Here is a 15739-nt window from a genome sequence, read left to right on the forward strand (position 1 = left end):
TGCCATTTACAGTTTTACTGATGATTTTACAAAAGTGCTTTGTCTTCTGAGATTCAAGAGAAGGACTCTGATAAGCACAGGATAACTTCAAGATCATACCACTGAACTGGGTAAGAATTTCCATGACTTTAGTGGAAAACAATTCACAAAACCGCCAAGATCAAGCAGAACAAGAATCAGTTACACGGGACAAAATGAACTGATGAAGATAAACAGAACTGAAACATTTATCTTTCTCCTTAACCTGATCTCATCAGAATTCAGAAATGCTTATTGAGTATTCTTATTTTCATAGTAATATATTTGCAAATAATCTGTTCATTATAACAGACACAGATATGACACAACAGCCTCAAGGAACTAGGCCTGACTTTATGCGACCAGTAAAGCCCCTTCAGAAAACTGCCTGGTATCTTGCTTACTGGGTTCCTGGCATTATAGTGGGTAAAGATGGTCACTTACTGGCAGCCTGAGGAAGTTCAGAATATTTTGGGGGCCCTGAGAAGAGAGGAATCCACTCAAATTCATAGGTATTGCAGGCGAGGACGGTCAGTCCTTGGCTTGGCTTCTGGCCTTGAGTGGCTTTTGAAAGTCCAATCTGAGGGGCACCTGGGTGGCTCAGCTGGTTGGGCGTCTGCCTTTGGCTCAGGTCATGATCCCACGGTTCTGGGATCGACCCCTGCATCGGGCTCCCTGCTCACCAGGGAGTCTGCTTCTCCCTCTCCATGTGTGTGTGCACTTTCTCTCTCAAATAAAATCTAAAAAAAAAGAAAAAAAGCAAACCCAAGGGGCACCTGGGTGCTTCAGCTGGTGAAATGTCTGCCTTCAGCTCAGGTCATGACCCCAGGGTCCTAGGATCCAGCCCCCTGCTCGGTGGGGAGTCTGCTTCTCCCTCTCCCACTCCCCCTGCTTGTGCTCTCACTCTCTCTGTCAAATAAATAAATAAAATCTTAAAAAAAAATAAATAAAAAAGAAAAACCCAGAAAACCCATGTGGCCAATCACTATTCTTGTGGTACTTATATAAATAATCAGGCCCTATTTAATGAAACTAGAGTTATTTTGCAAACAAATTAGTCTTCCTGTGATTATCTCTGATACAAATGGATGACTGGAGGGAGAAAAAGTATGTTTCAAGAGCACACCTTTGTGGGTATCAGATCCCAGTGCTGTTTGCTATCTTTGAAGTTGTTCTCTATCTGCAAACTGACCCGGACCCTACATTCCTCTAGTTTCCTCAAGTATCTGATTATGACTCTGCAAACTAACATTTCCAATTTTCTCCCACCCTTCTGACCTGGAATCACTAAGAACTAAACTGCTTTTGCTGAAGCCCTGCAAACTGAGCTGGACAACTTGACAGAAATTTCATAGAAATCACCACAATAGCTCACGTGTGGACTGTCTTGCCTGTTGCAGTTAGGCTCTCAGACGGTTCACACCTGATGACATCACCAGACAGTCAAACTGCAAACCAGGAAAATGAATGAGACTGCTCCAGGAGGCCTCTCAACTACCTCTGTTTTGACCTCAAGCTTTCTAGTTAAGTTCTTCCAGCTCATCTCTTAACTCAGGCAAAAGTCCTCCAGGCAAAGTATCCTGCCTAGGGGACCAAAACTACCCCCCTCAAGCAATAAGGACCCCTAGACCAGCAAGAGCCCGACCTGCGATGATCCCAAGCTAATCCTCAGCCTGACCGCTACATAACTGAGCAAGCAGGGAATGGAGGCTCAGGCGGGAAGCTGACTTAAGTAAAGCCATTTTGGTTTTTAGATTGACTCTTAAGTCAGCAGGTCACAAAGAGTCATTAAGACCCCACTCCCTCTGGCTATAAAAGCCACATCGGGTGGACATTCTTGACATTGTTCTGTAGGACTGTTGTGCTGACAATACTGACCCTAACTTTGGCCCTTCGTCTTGTTCACGTTTGCTCAGTAACCTCTCTTGGGGCTACACGTCCCAGGTCCCTTGGAGACTAACGTATATACCTTAGAAACGCCTGCCAAGGCCGGGGGGGGGGGCTTATTGTGGCCTCCCACGGATCTGTTAGAGGTAACAGTTTCGCCCCTTCCTGAAGCACAGGTGGTGCTACAAGACCTTATTAAAGGTCAGCTGCCAAATAAGGTGCATGCAAGCCCTCTGAGGTGTGTGCAAACCTTCTGATCTCACTACAGTGGCCTCCTGTGTGTTCCCCACCCTAGAAAACCTGCGGACGAAGGTCTGGATTTCATGGAGAGTAACTAAGCACCTGCTGGGGACTGTCCTCCACCTGAATCCCTCTGTCAGTAAGTTACCCGAGTACATCTCTATGTAAACCGTATGCAGTGGCCTGCTTTGTTTCCTGGTTTCAAAGTGCCTTCTTAGCTTGGGGTACTTTACTGTCCATCCTTCACCGTCTAACCTGCTCCCTCCCTGTAGGTAATGCCACAACTCTAGGCAGGACACTGGGAAAACAAACTGCCCCATCGGAGTGATACACCCAAGTTAAAGAGTAAGCTCCTCCCTATAGGTTAGCTCATTTTTAAAAACCTATAAAACCCTTTACTAGAAGCAAAGGGGGATAACTCTTCCTCACCCAGGAGGAGAGACCATTACTTCGTGAAGCAGCTCCTGATGTGGGAAATAAAGGCAAAAGAAAAAATTAAACTTCATACTGCCTACAAGTCCTTGAAACAGGCAGAGTGACACATTCCTCTAGGAACTCAGCTACCTTTATGTTAATACTTTGTAAGGGCAAAAAGCAATCTTCGCCCAACCCCCAGGATCCTGTGAGTCTAACACATAAAAATTCCTTCGGAAACTTCGTTGTCTCTACTCCCCACCCCAAGATACAGGTTAGCAATTATCCTCTAAGCATATGTCCCACTGAACTACGTCTGAAGGGTCTCATGACTAAGGTTTTGTTAGACAGTAATAAGTGACATTTTCCCAATAGGAGCTAGCCCCCTCAAGGTCCTGGAGACCTTGCTTCTAAAATTCCTTAGAGACTCAGGATATCCCTAACGCCCTCCCAACTAGAAAGTATATAATGGGCCATTCCTCGTGACCCCGGTGCAGCTCTTTCTGCCCATGGGTCCTGTTGCGGTGCTTTAATAAAACCACCTTTTTGCACCAAAGATGTCAAGAATTCCTGGGCCGCTGGCTCCGAACTCCAACACTTCCACTTCATCTGGCGCCTGAACGTGTGGCTAGTCTTCTCATCTGGACTCTGAGCCGTGGTACAAACTTGGTGAGTACTTTTTCTCTTCCTTTCCTTTCCATTCAGGGGCTTTACATGGAGTATGGTCTTACTGGAACACTTTCAGGACGACTGCTCAGGCTTCAATCCTCTAGCCTGGGGCTGTTCTACAGGGAGGAGAAAGCCAGCCTTTGGCTGGAAGTTAGTTCCCTGGATGGAACAGTAATAATGATGTGGGAAACAAACGCAGAAGAAAAATTTATTAAATTTCCTTACTACCTACATAGAGCCCATTGACAAGTCCTTGACAGGCAGAGTGACACTCCTCTAGGGACTCAACTGCCTCGATGTTAATACTTTGCTAAGAGCAAAAGGCAATCCTAGCCCAAAACCGGCCCCCCCAACTCCGGATCCTGTAAGTCTACTTTAACATACAAAAATTCCTTTGGAAATTTCCTTTGTCTCTAAACCCCCCAAGCATATGGCCCACCTATATATATCTGAAGGGTCCATGACTAAGGTTTCATCAGACGGTAACAAATGACCTTTTCCCAATAGCAGCTAGCCCCCCTCAAGGTCCTGGAAACCTTGCTTCCAAAATTCCTTAGAGACCTAGGCTATCCCTAACTCCCTCCCAACTTGAAAGTATATAATGGGCCACTACTCATGACCCCCGACCCCCGTGCAGCTCTTTTGGCCCACAGATCCTGTCCCCGTGCCGTAATAAAACTTCCTTTTTGCACCAAAGATGTTGCAAGAATTCTTTCTTCGCCGTCAGCTTCAAACCCTAATGTTCTTTCCTGTATCAGTAAGACCCAGAAACTTGATGCCCTCCCTTTATTCCTGTCCTCATACCAAGTTGTCTTTTTTGGGCATAGGACAGCCACTTCAGTTCCTAGCACAGCTGCCAATTCTAAGACTCCCATGTGAGGATTCCTGCGCATTGGTTTCACGTGATGTTCTCCACATCTCTGGTCTAGTGACCTCTGGCCACGAGACTTCCACTTGGAACCGGCTGAAACCAGTACCCAGCTAAACTGAAGCCCAACTGGAACCATCTCACAGAGAAGGTGGCTGTAAAGTCTACATGTGCTGGAATGTCGCTTAGACGATGATGGATTTCTATCTCTACTGTCTTCTGTCAATGTTTTCCACTTACAACTACAGAATTGGCTAATTTCCTCCTATAAAAACTTTCCTAATATTTTCCATGGGTTAAAAATGGTGGGTTCTTCATGCAAGGCAAGGTATGGTATCTCTGTCCCCACGCTGGCATCATCTTGCAGTCTAGAATGTGATGGGGAAGCTGGGGGCTGCGACCATCCCTCCTACAGGGTCTTTATCGGCAGGGCGGTGATCACAGTGACGTCATTCAAGGGGCACTTTGGGTCGCTTTGACACCAGGAACCTCTGACAAGCACGATGACTGTCTGTACACGAGCTACTGTGGCAATTTCTCTGAAGTTTACCTCAAGTTGTCTAGCTTAGGCAAACAACAAACATTCAAAGACAATGAGAACTAGAATTTAACATCTACAAAGGTGGACTACTGAAACATAATTTTCTCTCTATAATCACCTTCATTTCCAGAAACAGCCAAATTAAGACTAATTTGTAAAACAAGTCACAGTCTTGCCTTCCTTTTGCTTTGTTTCCCACATCAGTGTCACTTAGGCCAAGTCACCAAACTGGGGTTTATTTATTTATCTTTTTAAGATTTTATTTATTTGACAGAGCGAGAGACCACAAGCAGGGGGAACAGGAGAGGGAGAGGGAGAAGCAGGCTCCCCGCTGAGCAGAGAGCCTGACACGGGGCTCCATCCCAGGCCCCCGGGGTCACGACCTGAGTGGAAGGCAGATGCTCAACCATCTGAGCCCCCAGGCCCCTGAAACCGGGATTTAGTATCTACCCTAACTGCAGTGTCAGCCTTCCCCAGAGACGTTTCAACTGAGTCGGTCGAAAATGTCTTGGTCATGACTATGAGGTAATCTGTACCCAGGCCTTCTCTGTGCCAAAAGCAAATGAGGTCACCTGCATTGATAAGACCCCCTGCCCTTTCCCCCAAGTGATAGTGACCTTGCCTGGAATCCTTTCTTTTCTTTTGCTATCAACTCCTTGCCCCACCCTATTACTTACAAAAACCTTCTATTTTGTACAACTCTTGGGAGTCCCTCTCTACTTGCCAGATGGATGCTGCCCTATTCAGGAATCATTTAATAAAGCCAATTAGATCTTCAAATTTGCTCGGCTGAATTTTGTTTTTTGGCAGGGCCCTCACTCCATCTGAGTTGCTTTGAGCCCAATATCTACAAATCTTCCTGACTGTCCTCTGGACTCAAAAACAGAGTTTATGGTTTGTTCCAACTATTAACCTTTGTTTTTCTTTTGTTTCCACAAAAAAATGCCTCTTATTAAATAGGTGACTGCTCACGCCATATAGAGCCCGTCTGCAATACCACCTCCTGATATGAGACACAACTGTTTAACTGACATATTCTCAGGTAACAGACTGGTTCAAAGCCACAAAACTTCTTGGGGAAGCTTCAAAGGTGGGAATGAAGGAGAGCAGGACGTGCCAACCTAAAATATGGCTCTTTGACATCAAGATTACTTCGAGGGACAGCAGATATGGGAACCTCTGAAAACAGAGCAAAAGTTAACCTTTTGCGTGGAAAATTTACACTTATAAAGGAAATCTCCATTTGTAAGGGTGTCTCCCCCTCTGTTATAGAGACAGCAGGAGGAGCGCTCTCAACTGAACAGAATCTTACCAATGGAGAAAGCACCAAGTCAATTCTGCCTAACAAACACTACCCTGTTTACGGTGCTTTTCCTGGTAACCTCCCCACAACTCAACTGCCCCCTTCCCCCATGTCCTGCTTCAGTCTTCAGCTGAAGATGCTGTTTAAACTGGTGACTAAGGCCACCTGGGGAGTTACTCACTTTTCCCTGAGCATCCTCCATGTACACCCGAGCTATACTTGTTCAACTCCATTTTTTTAAATTTTTGCCTTTTTTTTTTTTTTTTTTAAAGAAAGCAATGGGCAGGGAAGATAATGGTTCAGTATTCTTCCCAATTTCTATACCAGAGATTTGGCACCACATTTTAGGGACTAAAAAGTCCTCTTTGGGGGGTGAAAAGAACAGAACAGGGGCTACAGTCAGTATTACTGGGATAACAACGTGCCGTAACAGAGGGCAGCTACCCTTATAGTGATGAGCACTGAGTAATGGATAGAATTGCTGAATCCTATGTGGCATACAACGAACTAACATAACATTGTTATGTCAGTTTAAAAAGTTTTTAAGAATTAAGGTGCATTTACTTCTTGCATAGCACTCATCACCGTCTGCCATACTTTGTGTTTTCCTTATTTAATGGCTTGTCTGTCCCCTCTATGGTGTCAGTTCCACGAGGGCAGAAATTTTAGGTAAAGAAAAATAAGGAGAGCACCTTAAACAGATCCCCTGGTTTGTTCCCTCTTTCCCTTCTTCCTTTCCTCTCTTCTTCCCTCAAATACTTACAAGGCACTTACGAGGTACCAGGTACTGTTAAGTACTGGATACCCCACAGAGAATAAAACACAAAAATCTGTCCTCAGGGCACCTCGGTGGTGCAGGAGGTTAACCGATCTCAGGGTCCGGAGACCAGGAGATCAAGCCCCTGTAGGGCTCCGAGCTCCACAGAGTCTGCTTGGGACTCCCTCTCCCTCTGCCCCTCCCCTGGCACGTGCGCACTCTCTTTCAAATAAAAGAATCTTAAAAAACAAAAACAAAAAACTTTGCCCCCATGGAGCTCATACCCTGGTGTGAGAGACAAAACATAGTTTGCAAATGGTGATAAGTGCTATAGAAAAAACAAATGCACTTGAATAAATGCCTATTATTAGGGAAAAGAAAAGAATCTGAAAAAGCCACATACTATACGATCCCAACTATATGCATCCTGGAAAAGGCAAAACTATGGACACACTGAAAAGATTAGTCGTTGTTAACAGTTCAGAGGGAACATGGGAAGGATGAACAAGTGGAGAAGGGGGGGGCAGCTTTGACAATGGAAACCGCACCAACCTTACCAACATTCAAAAACTACATCAGTTAATAGGGGAAGCTCGGCGGGGGTGGGGGGGGATAAGAGGGATATGTAAACTCTGTACTTTCCGTTTATTTTTCTGTAAACTTGAAGCTACTGGAAAAAAAAGTCTTAATTTTAAAAAGCACACACACCAAAGAATAGGAAATGCAGTGTGTGTGTACTGGAGGCAGGGCAGGCTGCCTTGGGAGTTTAGAGTCTGGGAGAAGACAGCGTAATGCCAGTGTGCTGAGCTTCTCACAGTGAAGGAGCCATACAGAGACTGGGACAAACAGAACAATGAGATGAGGGAGGACAGCCTCAAGACAGAGGAGGCCAGGGTGAGGGGCAGTCTTATTCTTGGCAATAGGCTTTATGCTCTCCCACAATCTGCAAAATACACTGAGATTTCTGGCCTATAAAACTGGAGATTAGAGAGGAGTGCCTGGCTGGCTCAGTCAGTAGAGCTGCTGACTCTTCATCTCAGGGTTTTGAGTTCAAGCCCCACGCTGGGCATGGAGCCTACTTGAAAAACAATGGAGAGTAACGAAACCCCTATATTACATTCCTTCCCTCTTCAAGTGGTAACTGATCTGAGGAAGAAAGGCAGAAGAAATGTAGATAAAATTAAATTTCCTTATAACCTGCAGCCCACTGACAAATACTTGAGGCAGACAGAACAGGACACTCCTCCAGGAAACTCCCAACTGTCTTCACGTTACCGCTCTGCTAGAGGGAAAAACGTTAGCTTGACAATAGCCAGGCCACCAGGATCCAGTGAGTCTTTTTTAGCATATGAAAGACTTTTGGAAACTTCCCTTTGTCTTTTCCTCCCCCAACTCCAAAGTGTATAATCAGCGGCTTCTCACAATCCCAAGCAGCTCTTTCTGCCCAAAGATCCTGACCCCGCGCTTCAATAAAAACACCTTTTAGCACCAAAGACATTTTAAGAATTCTTTCCTGGCCATTGGCTCCAGACCCCAACTTTTCCACATCAATAACCAGTGCCTTAATATTTTCTGTTTTATATTTGACATTTAAATATTATTTATGAGAGAGTGGTTGTTCCTACCGGGAAAAAAGGTTTTGACTTCAGTGCTTTGAGGAGATACATATTTATACGAAGGCAAACGTTTCCAAGAGCCATCCTCAGTTTTCTTCATGAACTGGTCAAAAAGAAGTCTCATGTCCTTGCTCCAGCTGGGGTTCGGGAGAGAAAGGTCCACACGAATGGCCTCTGAAGCAAATGACCTCTAAAAGAGAGAGAGGAGAAAAAGAAGAATGGGAAGTGAACCCTATTTTGTAACATACTCTCCTATTTTCTGAGACTACCTTGCTGCTTCTCCTCTTCCCAGAAGTTCATCATTTCAGAGTGGAAGCAAATTTTAAGAATCAGCTGGTCCATCCTCCTTGAGAGAAGGAGAGATTGAGAGAGACGGTAAGTAATTGGCTCAGTGTCACCCAACCAGCTACTAGCAGAACAGCACAAAGCCCTGGTCTGTGGATTCCTTTCTTTTAAAACAAAACAAAACAAAACAAAACAAAACAAAACAAGACAAGACATCTTCATCAAGCACAGCTGAGCCAGGAACTGGAGATACACAGATGAGACGACATTTTCCTCCACGTAAAAAGCATTAGCAGTGGGGCATGCAGGAGCCAGAGCACAGGTGAGGTGTTTACCTCGGATGGGGGGGGGGCTTCAGGGAGGAGTTCTTTGACTTGAATCTTGCTTCTGATGTACGGAAGATGGTAGGGTTCGAAGGTAATGACCAAGAAAGCATTCTTGAGCCGTCTACGGTGCAAAAAGGTGGTTTTATTAAAGCACAGGGACAGAACCCATGGGCAGAAAGAGCTGCAATGGAGTCGTGAGGGGTGGTGATTATATACCTTCAAGTTGGGAGGGGGTTAGGGATGGCATAAGTCTCTAAGGAATTGTGGAAGCAAGTTTCCAGGTTTCCAGGACCTGGAAGGGTCCTATTGTTGGGAAAAGGTCATTTATTACTGTCTAATAAAACCTTAGTCATGAGACCCCTCAGATGTATACCAGTGGGTCATATGCTTGGGGGATGACTACCAACATATATCTGGGTGGGAGAGATAAAGGAAGTTTCCAATGGAATTTTTCGATATTAAAGTAGACTGACAGGGTCCTGAGGGTTGGGCTAAGATTGCCTTATGCCCTTAGCAAAGTATTAACATGGAGACAGCAGAGTTCCTAGAGGAATGTCACTCTGCCTGTTTCAAGGACTTGTCAATGGGCTGTAGGTAGTAAGGAAATTTAATAATTTTTCTTCTGCCTTTGTTTCCCACATCAATTAGACAAGCAGAAACTCACCAGCAAGAAAGGGTATTGTAGGTAAGGGAAAACCATATGCAAAAGCAAGGAGGCGTGACATAGTTTTGTGGGGCCTCAGAACAAGCACACTTATGAAATACTTACGAAGTAGGTACTAATTATTATCCCATTTTACAGATGATGAAACAAAGACCAGAAGAAGTTTGGCTTTGTTTCAGTGCAAGGAGAGGAGCAGACGGCTGCAGAGATGCAGACAAGGGCTTGGCTGTGAGAAATTTCCATACTAAGCTAGTTGGCCTGAACTGGTCTGTATCTGCAGTTGTTCCCAGGGGGATTTTAACAGGGAAATGACAAGATCTGATCTGGCCACCATATAAAAGATAGCAGAAGGGACCAAGACCCAAGACTGGATCTGCCAACCCTGTGTGAGGCTTTTAGAGGTAACCCGAGTTAAAAATTATCACTGCGTGAAGCAGATAAGGAGGAAGGGAAGAGTAAAAATACAAACACCAACCCCAGGTTTCTGAATTATGCAACACAGTGAGCGGCCGAGCCAATGACCAAGAAAGAGAACATGAAGAGGAGGAGGAGGCTGGGGGACAGGGGCTTGGTGTAACAGTAACCATGGCTTCTACCGATGCTACTTCTCTGCAGCACTGGGCAACGCTACCACTCCTGCGCCCAGGAATCAAGTGGAACGGTGCAGAGGCCCTGGAGGGGGACAAGGGGTGACTTACTGAGAAGAAGGACAAAGCAAATGGCCGTAGGCACGAGAAAGGAAAATTTTTTTGTTTTTTGGGGGGTTTTTTGGTTTCAGCAGAAATCTTAGAATATTTAAGATCACGGACGCTATCAACTCTATGGCATTCCACTTCCAGTCACCCCTGTCAATTCAGATTCAATGCACCTACAACACCTGGACCACATCCCCAAACCAGAACAGCAAGTCTGTGCTGTGCTGACACCTCGGTGGGCTTTGATCCTGGCCTGATGGTTGAGAATACAGGCAGCCTGTCTCAAAAACACTACAGAATTAAAATCTCCTTGGCTGAACAGAAGGACGTATCAACTTCATGATTGGAAATGTGAGCAGGGTAGAGACTACTCCACTCCCTAGCCCAGGATTTGTACCTTTTTTCCCTATGGCTTTAGATTCGCTCATTTCTTTGGAACCCAGGTCAGAAAATTTGGGAAAGAAAAGAAGAAACAATCTATGGACACCTGGGTGGCTCAGTCAGTTAAGTGTCTGACTTCAGCTCAGGTCATGATCTCAGGGTCCTGGGACTGAGCCCGCATCAGGCTCCCTACTCAGCGGGGAGCCTGCTTCCTCCCTCTGCCCTTCCCCCCACTCGTGCTCACTGGTGCCCACACTCTCTCTCAAAAATAAAACAATTTTTAAAATCCATCCATTATCTCTCCATCGTAAGACAATGATAAATGTTGATGTCTTTCTACCAACTTTTCTTAAGTGTGATCTTTCTCTCATTTATTTATTTATTTAGGAGAGAAAGCAAGTGTGCTTGAGGGTGGGGAAGGAGCAGATGGGAGAGGGAGAGAGAATCTCAACCAGACTCTCTGCTGAACTGAGCACGGAGCCTGACACGGGGCTCAATCTCAAGACCCTGAGATCTTGACCTGAGCAGAAATCAAGAGTTGGATCCTTAATCAGCTGAGTCACCCAGGTGCCTCTAAATGTAAGATATGTATTTTTTTCTTCGTGCGTCACCACTTAGAATTATTAAGTTCCCACTTTTTCATGTCCTTAATCTCAATTACCACAATTTCAACAGCAGAAAAATAGTCCTTTGGACTGATGTACTATAACTTACTTAACCATTTAAGTTAGGCATTTAAAGTGTTTCTTGGGATGCCTGGGTCGCTCAGTCACTTAGCGTGACTTTGGCTTAGGTCATGATCCCAGGGTCCCGGGCATCAGGCTACCTGCTCAGCAGGAAGCCTGTTTCTCCCTCTCCCACTCCCCCTGCTGGTGTTCCCCAATCTTTAAAAAAAAAAAAAAAGTGTTTCTAATCTTTTGCTGCTTTAAATAAAAATGTTTATTGGCAAATTATGACTGTAGCCTTTTCTCTATTTTGGATTATTTCCTTAGAATCCAGTCTCAATCACATGGCTTTTAAAGTACATGAATTCTGGAAATAAACTGATACAAGTAGTCACAGATAAATATGCACTGAGCAATACATGTCAGCTGAGGAACAGAATATGTAGGATTTGGCTCATCCATAGCTGTCATTTCAACAGGCAACTCTAGGATGGATCAGTTCCGGCGTCTTTTTCTGGACCTGGACTAGGGTGATGGAGGTAATTGAAGGCTTTCAGGAACTAGAATGACTCCCTTGGCTGTGGGCTCTCCTACCTGATTTTAACTTTGAAGTGTGGGATTCAACTAAATGCGGTGAACTTTTTATTTTTTTAGTTTTTATTTATTTTTTATTTTTTTTTAAGATTTTATTTATTTATTTGACAGAGATAGAGACAGCCAGAGAGAGAGGGAACACAAGCAGGGGGAGTGGGAGAGGAAGAAGCAGGCTTCCAGCGGAGGAGCCCGATGTGGGGCTCGATCCCAGAACGCCGGGATCACGCCCTGAGCAGAAGGCAGACCTCAACGCCTGCCCCACCCAGGTGCCCCGTGGTGAACTTTTCAGTGTCTGCTAACTGCCTGGTTCTGTGCCAGGAACTGGTTAAGACAAAGAGAGAAGACTTAGGCCCTGCCCTCAGGTGCTAGTAGCCTCAGGTGTGAAAAATGCCGCAACAGAAGTACATATAATAGACCCAGGAGTGACATTCAGGGAAAATTTCAAAAAGATGAGGACTGATGGAATGATTTCTAAACGATAAAAAGTTCACTAAGGAAAGAATGGGAGGGCTACACCAAGCAAAGGCAGAGAGAGATGACACAACTGTTTGACACCTTGGGGAACTGCCAATATTCTAGTCTTCATGAATGTAAGGTGCAATGAGAATAGTAGCCAGATGTGGATGGCAAGGTAAAGGGGAACACACCACTGAGCCTCTTTGGCCTTAACACAGGGCTCAGATTTCATCTGATAGGTCAATGTTTCTAAATGCCAAAACGAATGATGATTTTAGGTAGCACAAGGACTACAGCATATGTATGTATGTATTTATTTTATTTTTAGATTTTTATTTATTTATTTGACAGAGATAGAGACAGCCAGCGAGAGAGGAAACACAAGCAGGGGGAGTGGGAGAGGAAGAAGCAGGCTCATAGCGGAGGAGCCTGATGTGGGGCTCGATCCCACAACGCCGGGATCACGCCCTGAGCCAAAGGCAGACGCTTAACCGCTGTGCCACCCAGGCGCCCCAGCATATGTATTTAAAAATGCATATTATTAAAGGACATAAATAACACATCACACTTGGTGATCTCACAAATGTTATTCCTTAGGATGAAGCTCATTAAAGAAAGGTAGTCTTTGAAAAACCATGAATGTCATATTTGAATGATAAAATACTTTTTTCCACTATGGGGAGCCTTATGGAGTTTTAAGCAAAGCAGTAACATGAACTTAGGTTTTATAAACCTTGCTCTGGTGTAAAGGATGAATTGCAAGGTGAGAAAAATGTCAGGGAAAGCAGTTAAAAAACTGTTGCAAAGATAAAGATGAGATATGGTTAGAAGCTGAATTAGGTAGAGAGAAATGAAGAAGGAAAAAAAAAAGATTTAGGAGACTTTTAGGATACTGGGACGAAGGGATGTGGAGAATGATCATGGGGAAATAGAAACAGGGAGAGCCTTGGATGATTCCAGGATTGTAGCTTCGCAGATTGGGGTGGAAAGAAGAAAGGAGGTTTTTGTTAGTGTCTGTGTATGTTAGAAGGAGGATGAGGAGGACTGGATTAATTTTAGTTAGAGGTATGCAGAGTCTAGGACCTCAGATGAACACTGTGATGTTGTGAGAAATAAAAATAATGAAAGTTTCAGTTCAAGAGGGCAGGAACTAAGAGATACTTGATGTAAAGGCACTTGTAAATTCCAGCACAGACTGTGTCTATGGGGGACAGATGTTAGGGATAATCATTACCTTTTGTACCTCTCTGTAGAGGAGAAGTCTTTCTTGATCTTTGGCTATGTATTTTTCAAGCGGGACTTGTTAACTAAAGTTATGACTGCTTTTTAATGTGTTTCGTTTTAAGATTAAGTTACTAAACAGAAAAAAACAGCTTACAAAGCCTCTAAATACTACTGTTAAATACTCTCAACACAGATTACAAGGCACTGACATATAATTAAAGGACAAATTTATCTTTGTTGCTGTGAGAGGAGCACGAGTCATTTTCTCTTCCAAGGTGAAATTTGGTCCAGGATTAATAACCAGTCTGCACAGGTTACTGTTTAAAAGAAAGGTTCAAGAGCTTGCAGTTCTTGCTCAGGACAGAACTGTTCCCTCCCCCTACGTTTCCTTAGTCCTTCATCATAGCATACAGTATTTTAATTTTGCAATTTCACCCTTTTCTCCCAAACTAGATTGTGAGCTCCTTGAGAGAAAGGGGTTTCTTACTCATCTTTATATCATCAGAGACCCATGTCTTACATACTGTTGCGGCTTATTAATACTAATTGAATACTTCGGTGAAACAAAACATAGGAATATAAGAACAAGCATTATTATTTAATAACGCCAGGTAGTGCGTTAAATGTTACCTTATTTTACTCTTAAAACAGCCTTAAAAGCTGAGAAAGTGGCTTAGGGCACCATTATCGGTTGGGCAGAGATGATCGAGGTGAAACCCTAGGAGAGACAGCGCTCTCGTCGCGAGCACGCACTGTGACGGTCAGGACCGGTACCGCCTAGGTCAGGTCCCAACTCCACCACCTGCCCGTGCGTGACCCTGCCCCCACCACGACCCCTTCTGTACTGGACCAGCCGCAGCGGAATTCCCCGACCTGTAGGCCGAAGTCCAGCGTCTCGCGCGCTGCTTCCAAGCGAGTCCGCTCCCTGTCCCTGTCCGCCTTTCGGCCTCGGGAATGAAAGGGACCCCGCTAACACCGACGTTTGCTCATACTCTGCGGCCAGCGGGCTGAGGACCAACAGCTCGGCGCGGCCGTCCTCACCCGCCCAGCCGCCCGCTCCCCACGCCCCGCTCCCGGACTCACCGGCGGCGGCCGCGACTCCCTCGCCGGCGGGGACGCGCTTCCCCGCGGGCCGCGCAGGGCCCCGGGCGGGCACAGCCGCAAGGCGCCGCTCCGCAGCATGGTTCCCACGGCGGCAGCAGCGGGGGAGCCGCCCGCCCGCGCGCTCTTCCCCAGTCACGGACGGGCCACGTGACCCAGGGGGCGCGGCGTGGGGCGGGCGGGGCGGCGGCCTTCGGTCTGGTGAGCCTGTGCCGCCGGCACCTCGGCGGACGCAGCCGCTGTTAAACCCCACGGCTGGAGGGGGAGGGGGTCGCCAGCCCGCCCCTCTGCAGCCGCAGCCTCTCCCCGCCCCCGGTCCCTCCCGCAGAAGACAAAGGGCGCTCGGACAGGTGGGAGTGCGCACGAGTAGTGGGAGTAAGGTCTTTTCGTGCGGGCCACGGACGTTCCCGGGACCCGGCTGCTATTGATTCGTAGGGAGCCTCTCGCCTACTGAGCGCATTTACGCTCTTCAAGTGCGCCTTTTCTTGCCTCTTCCGCTGCCCCTCGTCCCCCGCCCCCTTAAAGCCCGGCGCAGAGCTACAAGTCCTAAGTCAGGCTTTTTTTCAAAAAGAAAGAGCGCTGGTAGGAACAGTTAAGGATGTATTTATCTCTAGCTGTGGAGACAGGCCTGAGCTCAAACTCCCTTCCACAGCCCAACACCTTGTGGAGACTCTGCGCCTGGCCTCTGTTCCATGTTTGTTGTGCGTAGGAAAAAGTGCCCAAAAGGACCTTCTCCTTCAGTGGGAGTCAGGAAGTAAGAAATTACCTTGCACTTCCCTCGGGAAACTGCCCCCAGGGGCGCCTGCGTGGCTCAGTCGGTGAAGTGTCCTTGGGCTGAGGTCATGAGGGGTCCTGGGATCCAGTCCTGCGCCTGGGGTTCCCTGCTCAGAGGAGCCTGTTTCTCCGTGGGACACCTCCCCCCCCCCCGCTTGTGCTCTCTCGTGTGCTCGCTCTCAAAAAAATAAAATCTTAAAAAAATAATAAAATAAAAGTAAACCGCCCAGGCCAGTGGTGTGCTGGAGCTGGTTCCTATAA

At 46.1% G+C, this 15739-nt stretch overlaps 1 protein-coding gene across 1 annotated transcript in view; it reads right to left on the reverse strand.

Annotated features, from left to right (window-relative positions):
* The window catches only part of THEM4 (thioesterase superfamily member 4), a 45420-nt gene extending 30256 nt beyond the window's left edge, over positions 1 to 15164 (reverse strand). The window contains exons 1-4 of the mRNA XM_087865742.1: positions 15156 to 15164; positions 14687 to 14943; positions 8934 to 9045; positions 8323 to 8503 (exon numbers count right to left, since the gene is read on the reverse strand). Coding sequence (XP_087721868.1) covers positions 8323 to 8503; positions 8934 to 9045; positions 14687 to 14943; positions 15156 to 15164 — 559 coding nt within the window. The remainder of the gene's footprint in view (positions 1 to 8322; positions 8504 to 8933; positions 9046 to 14686; positions 14944 to 15155) is intronic.
* Positions 15165 to 15739: the final 575 nt, after the last annotated feature.

The sequence above is a fragment of the Ursus americanus genome, chromosome 12, assembly GCF_024610735.1.
Source record: "Ursus americanus isolate L20-20 chromosome 12, mUrsAme1.1.p, whole genome shotgun sequence".
Taxonomy (NCBI): domain Eukaryota; kingdom Metazoa; phylum Chordata; class Mammalia; order Carnivora; family Ursidae; genus Ursus; species Ursus americanus.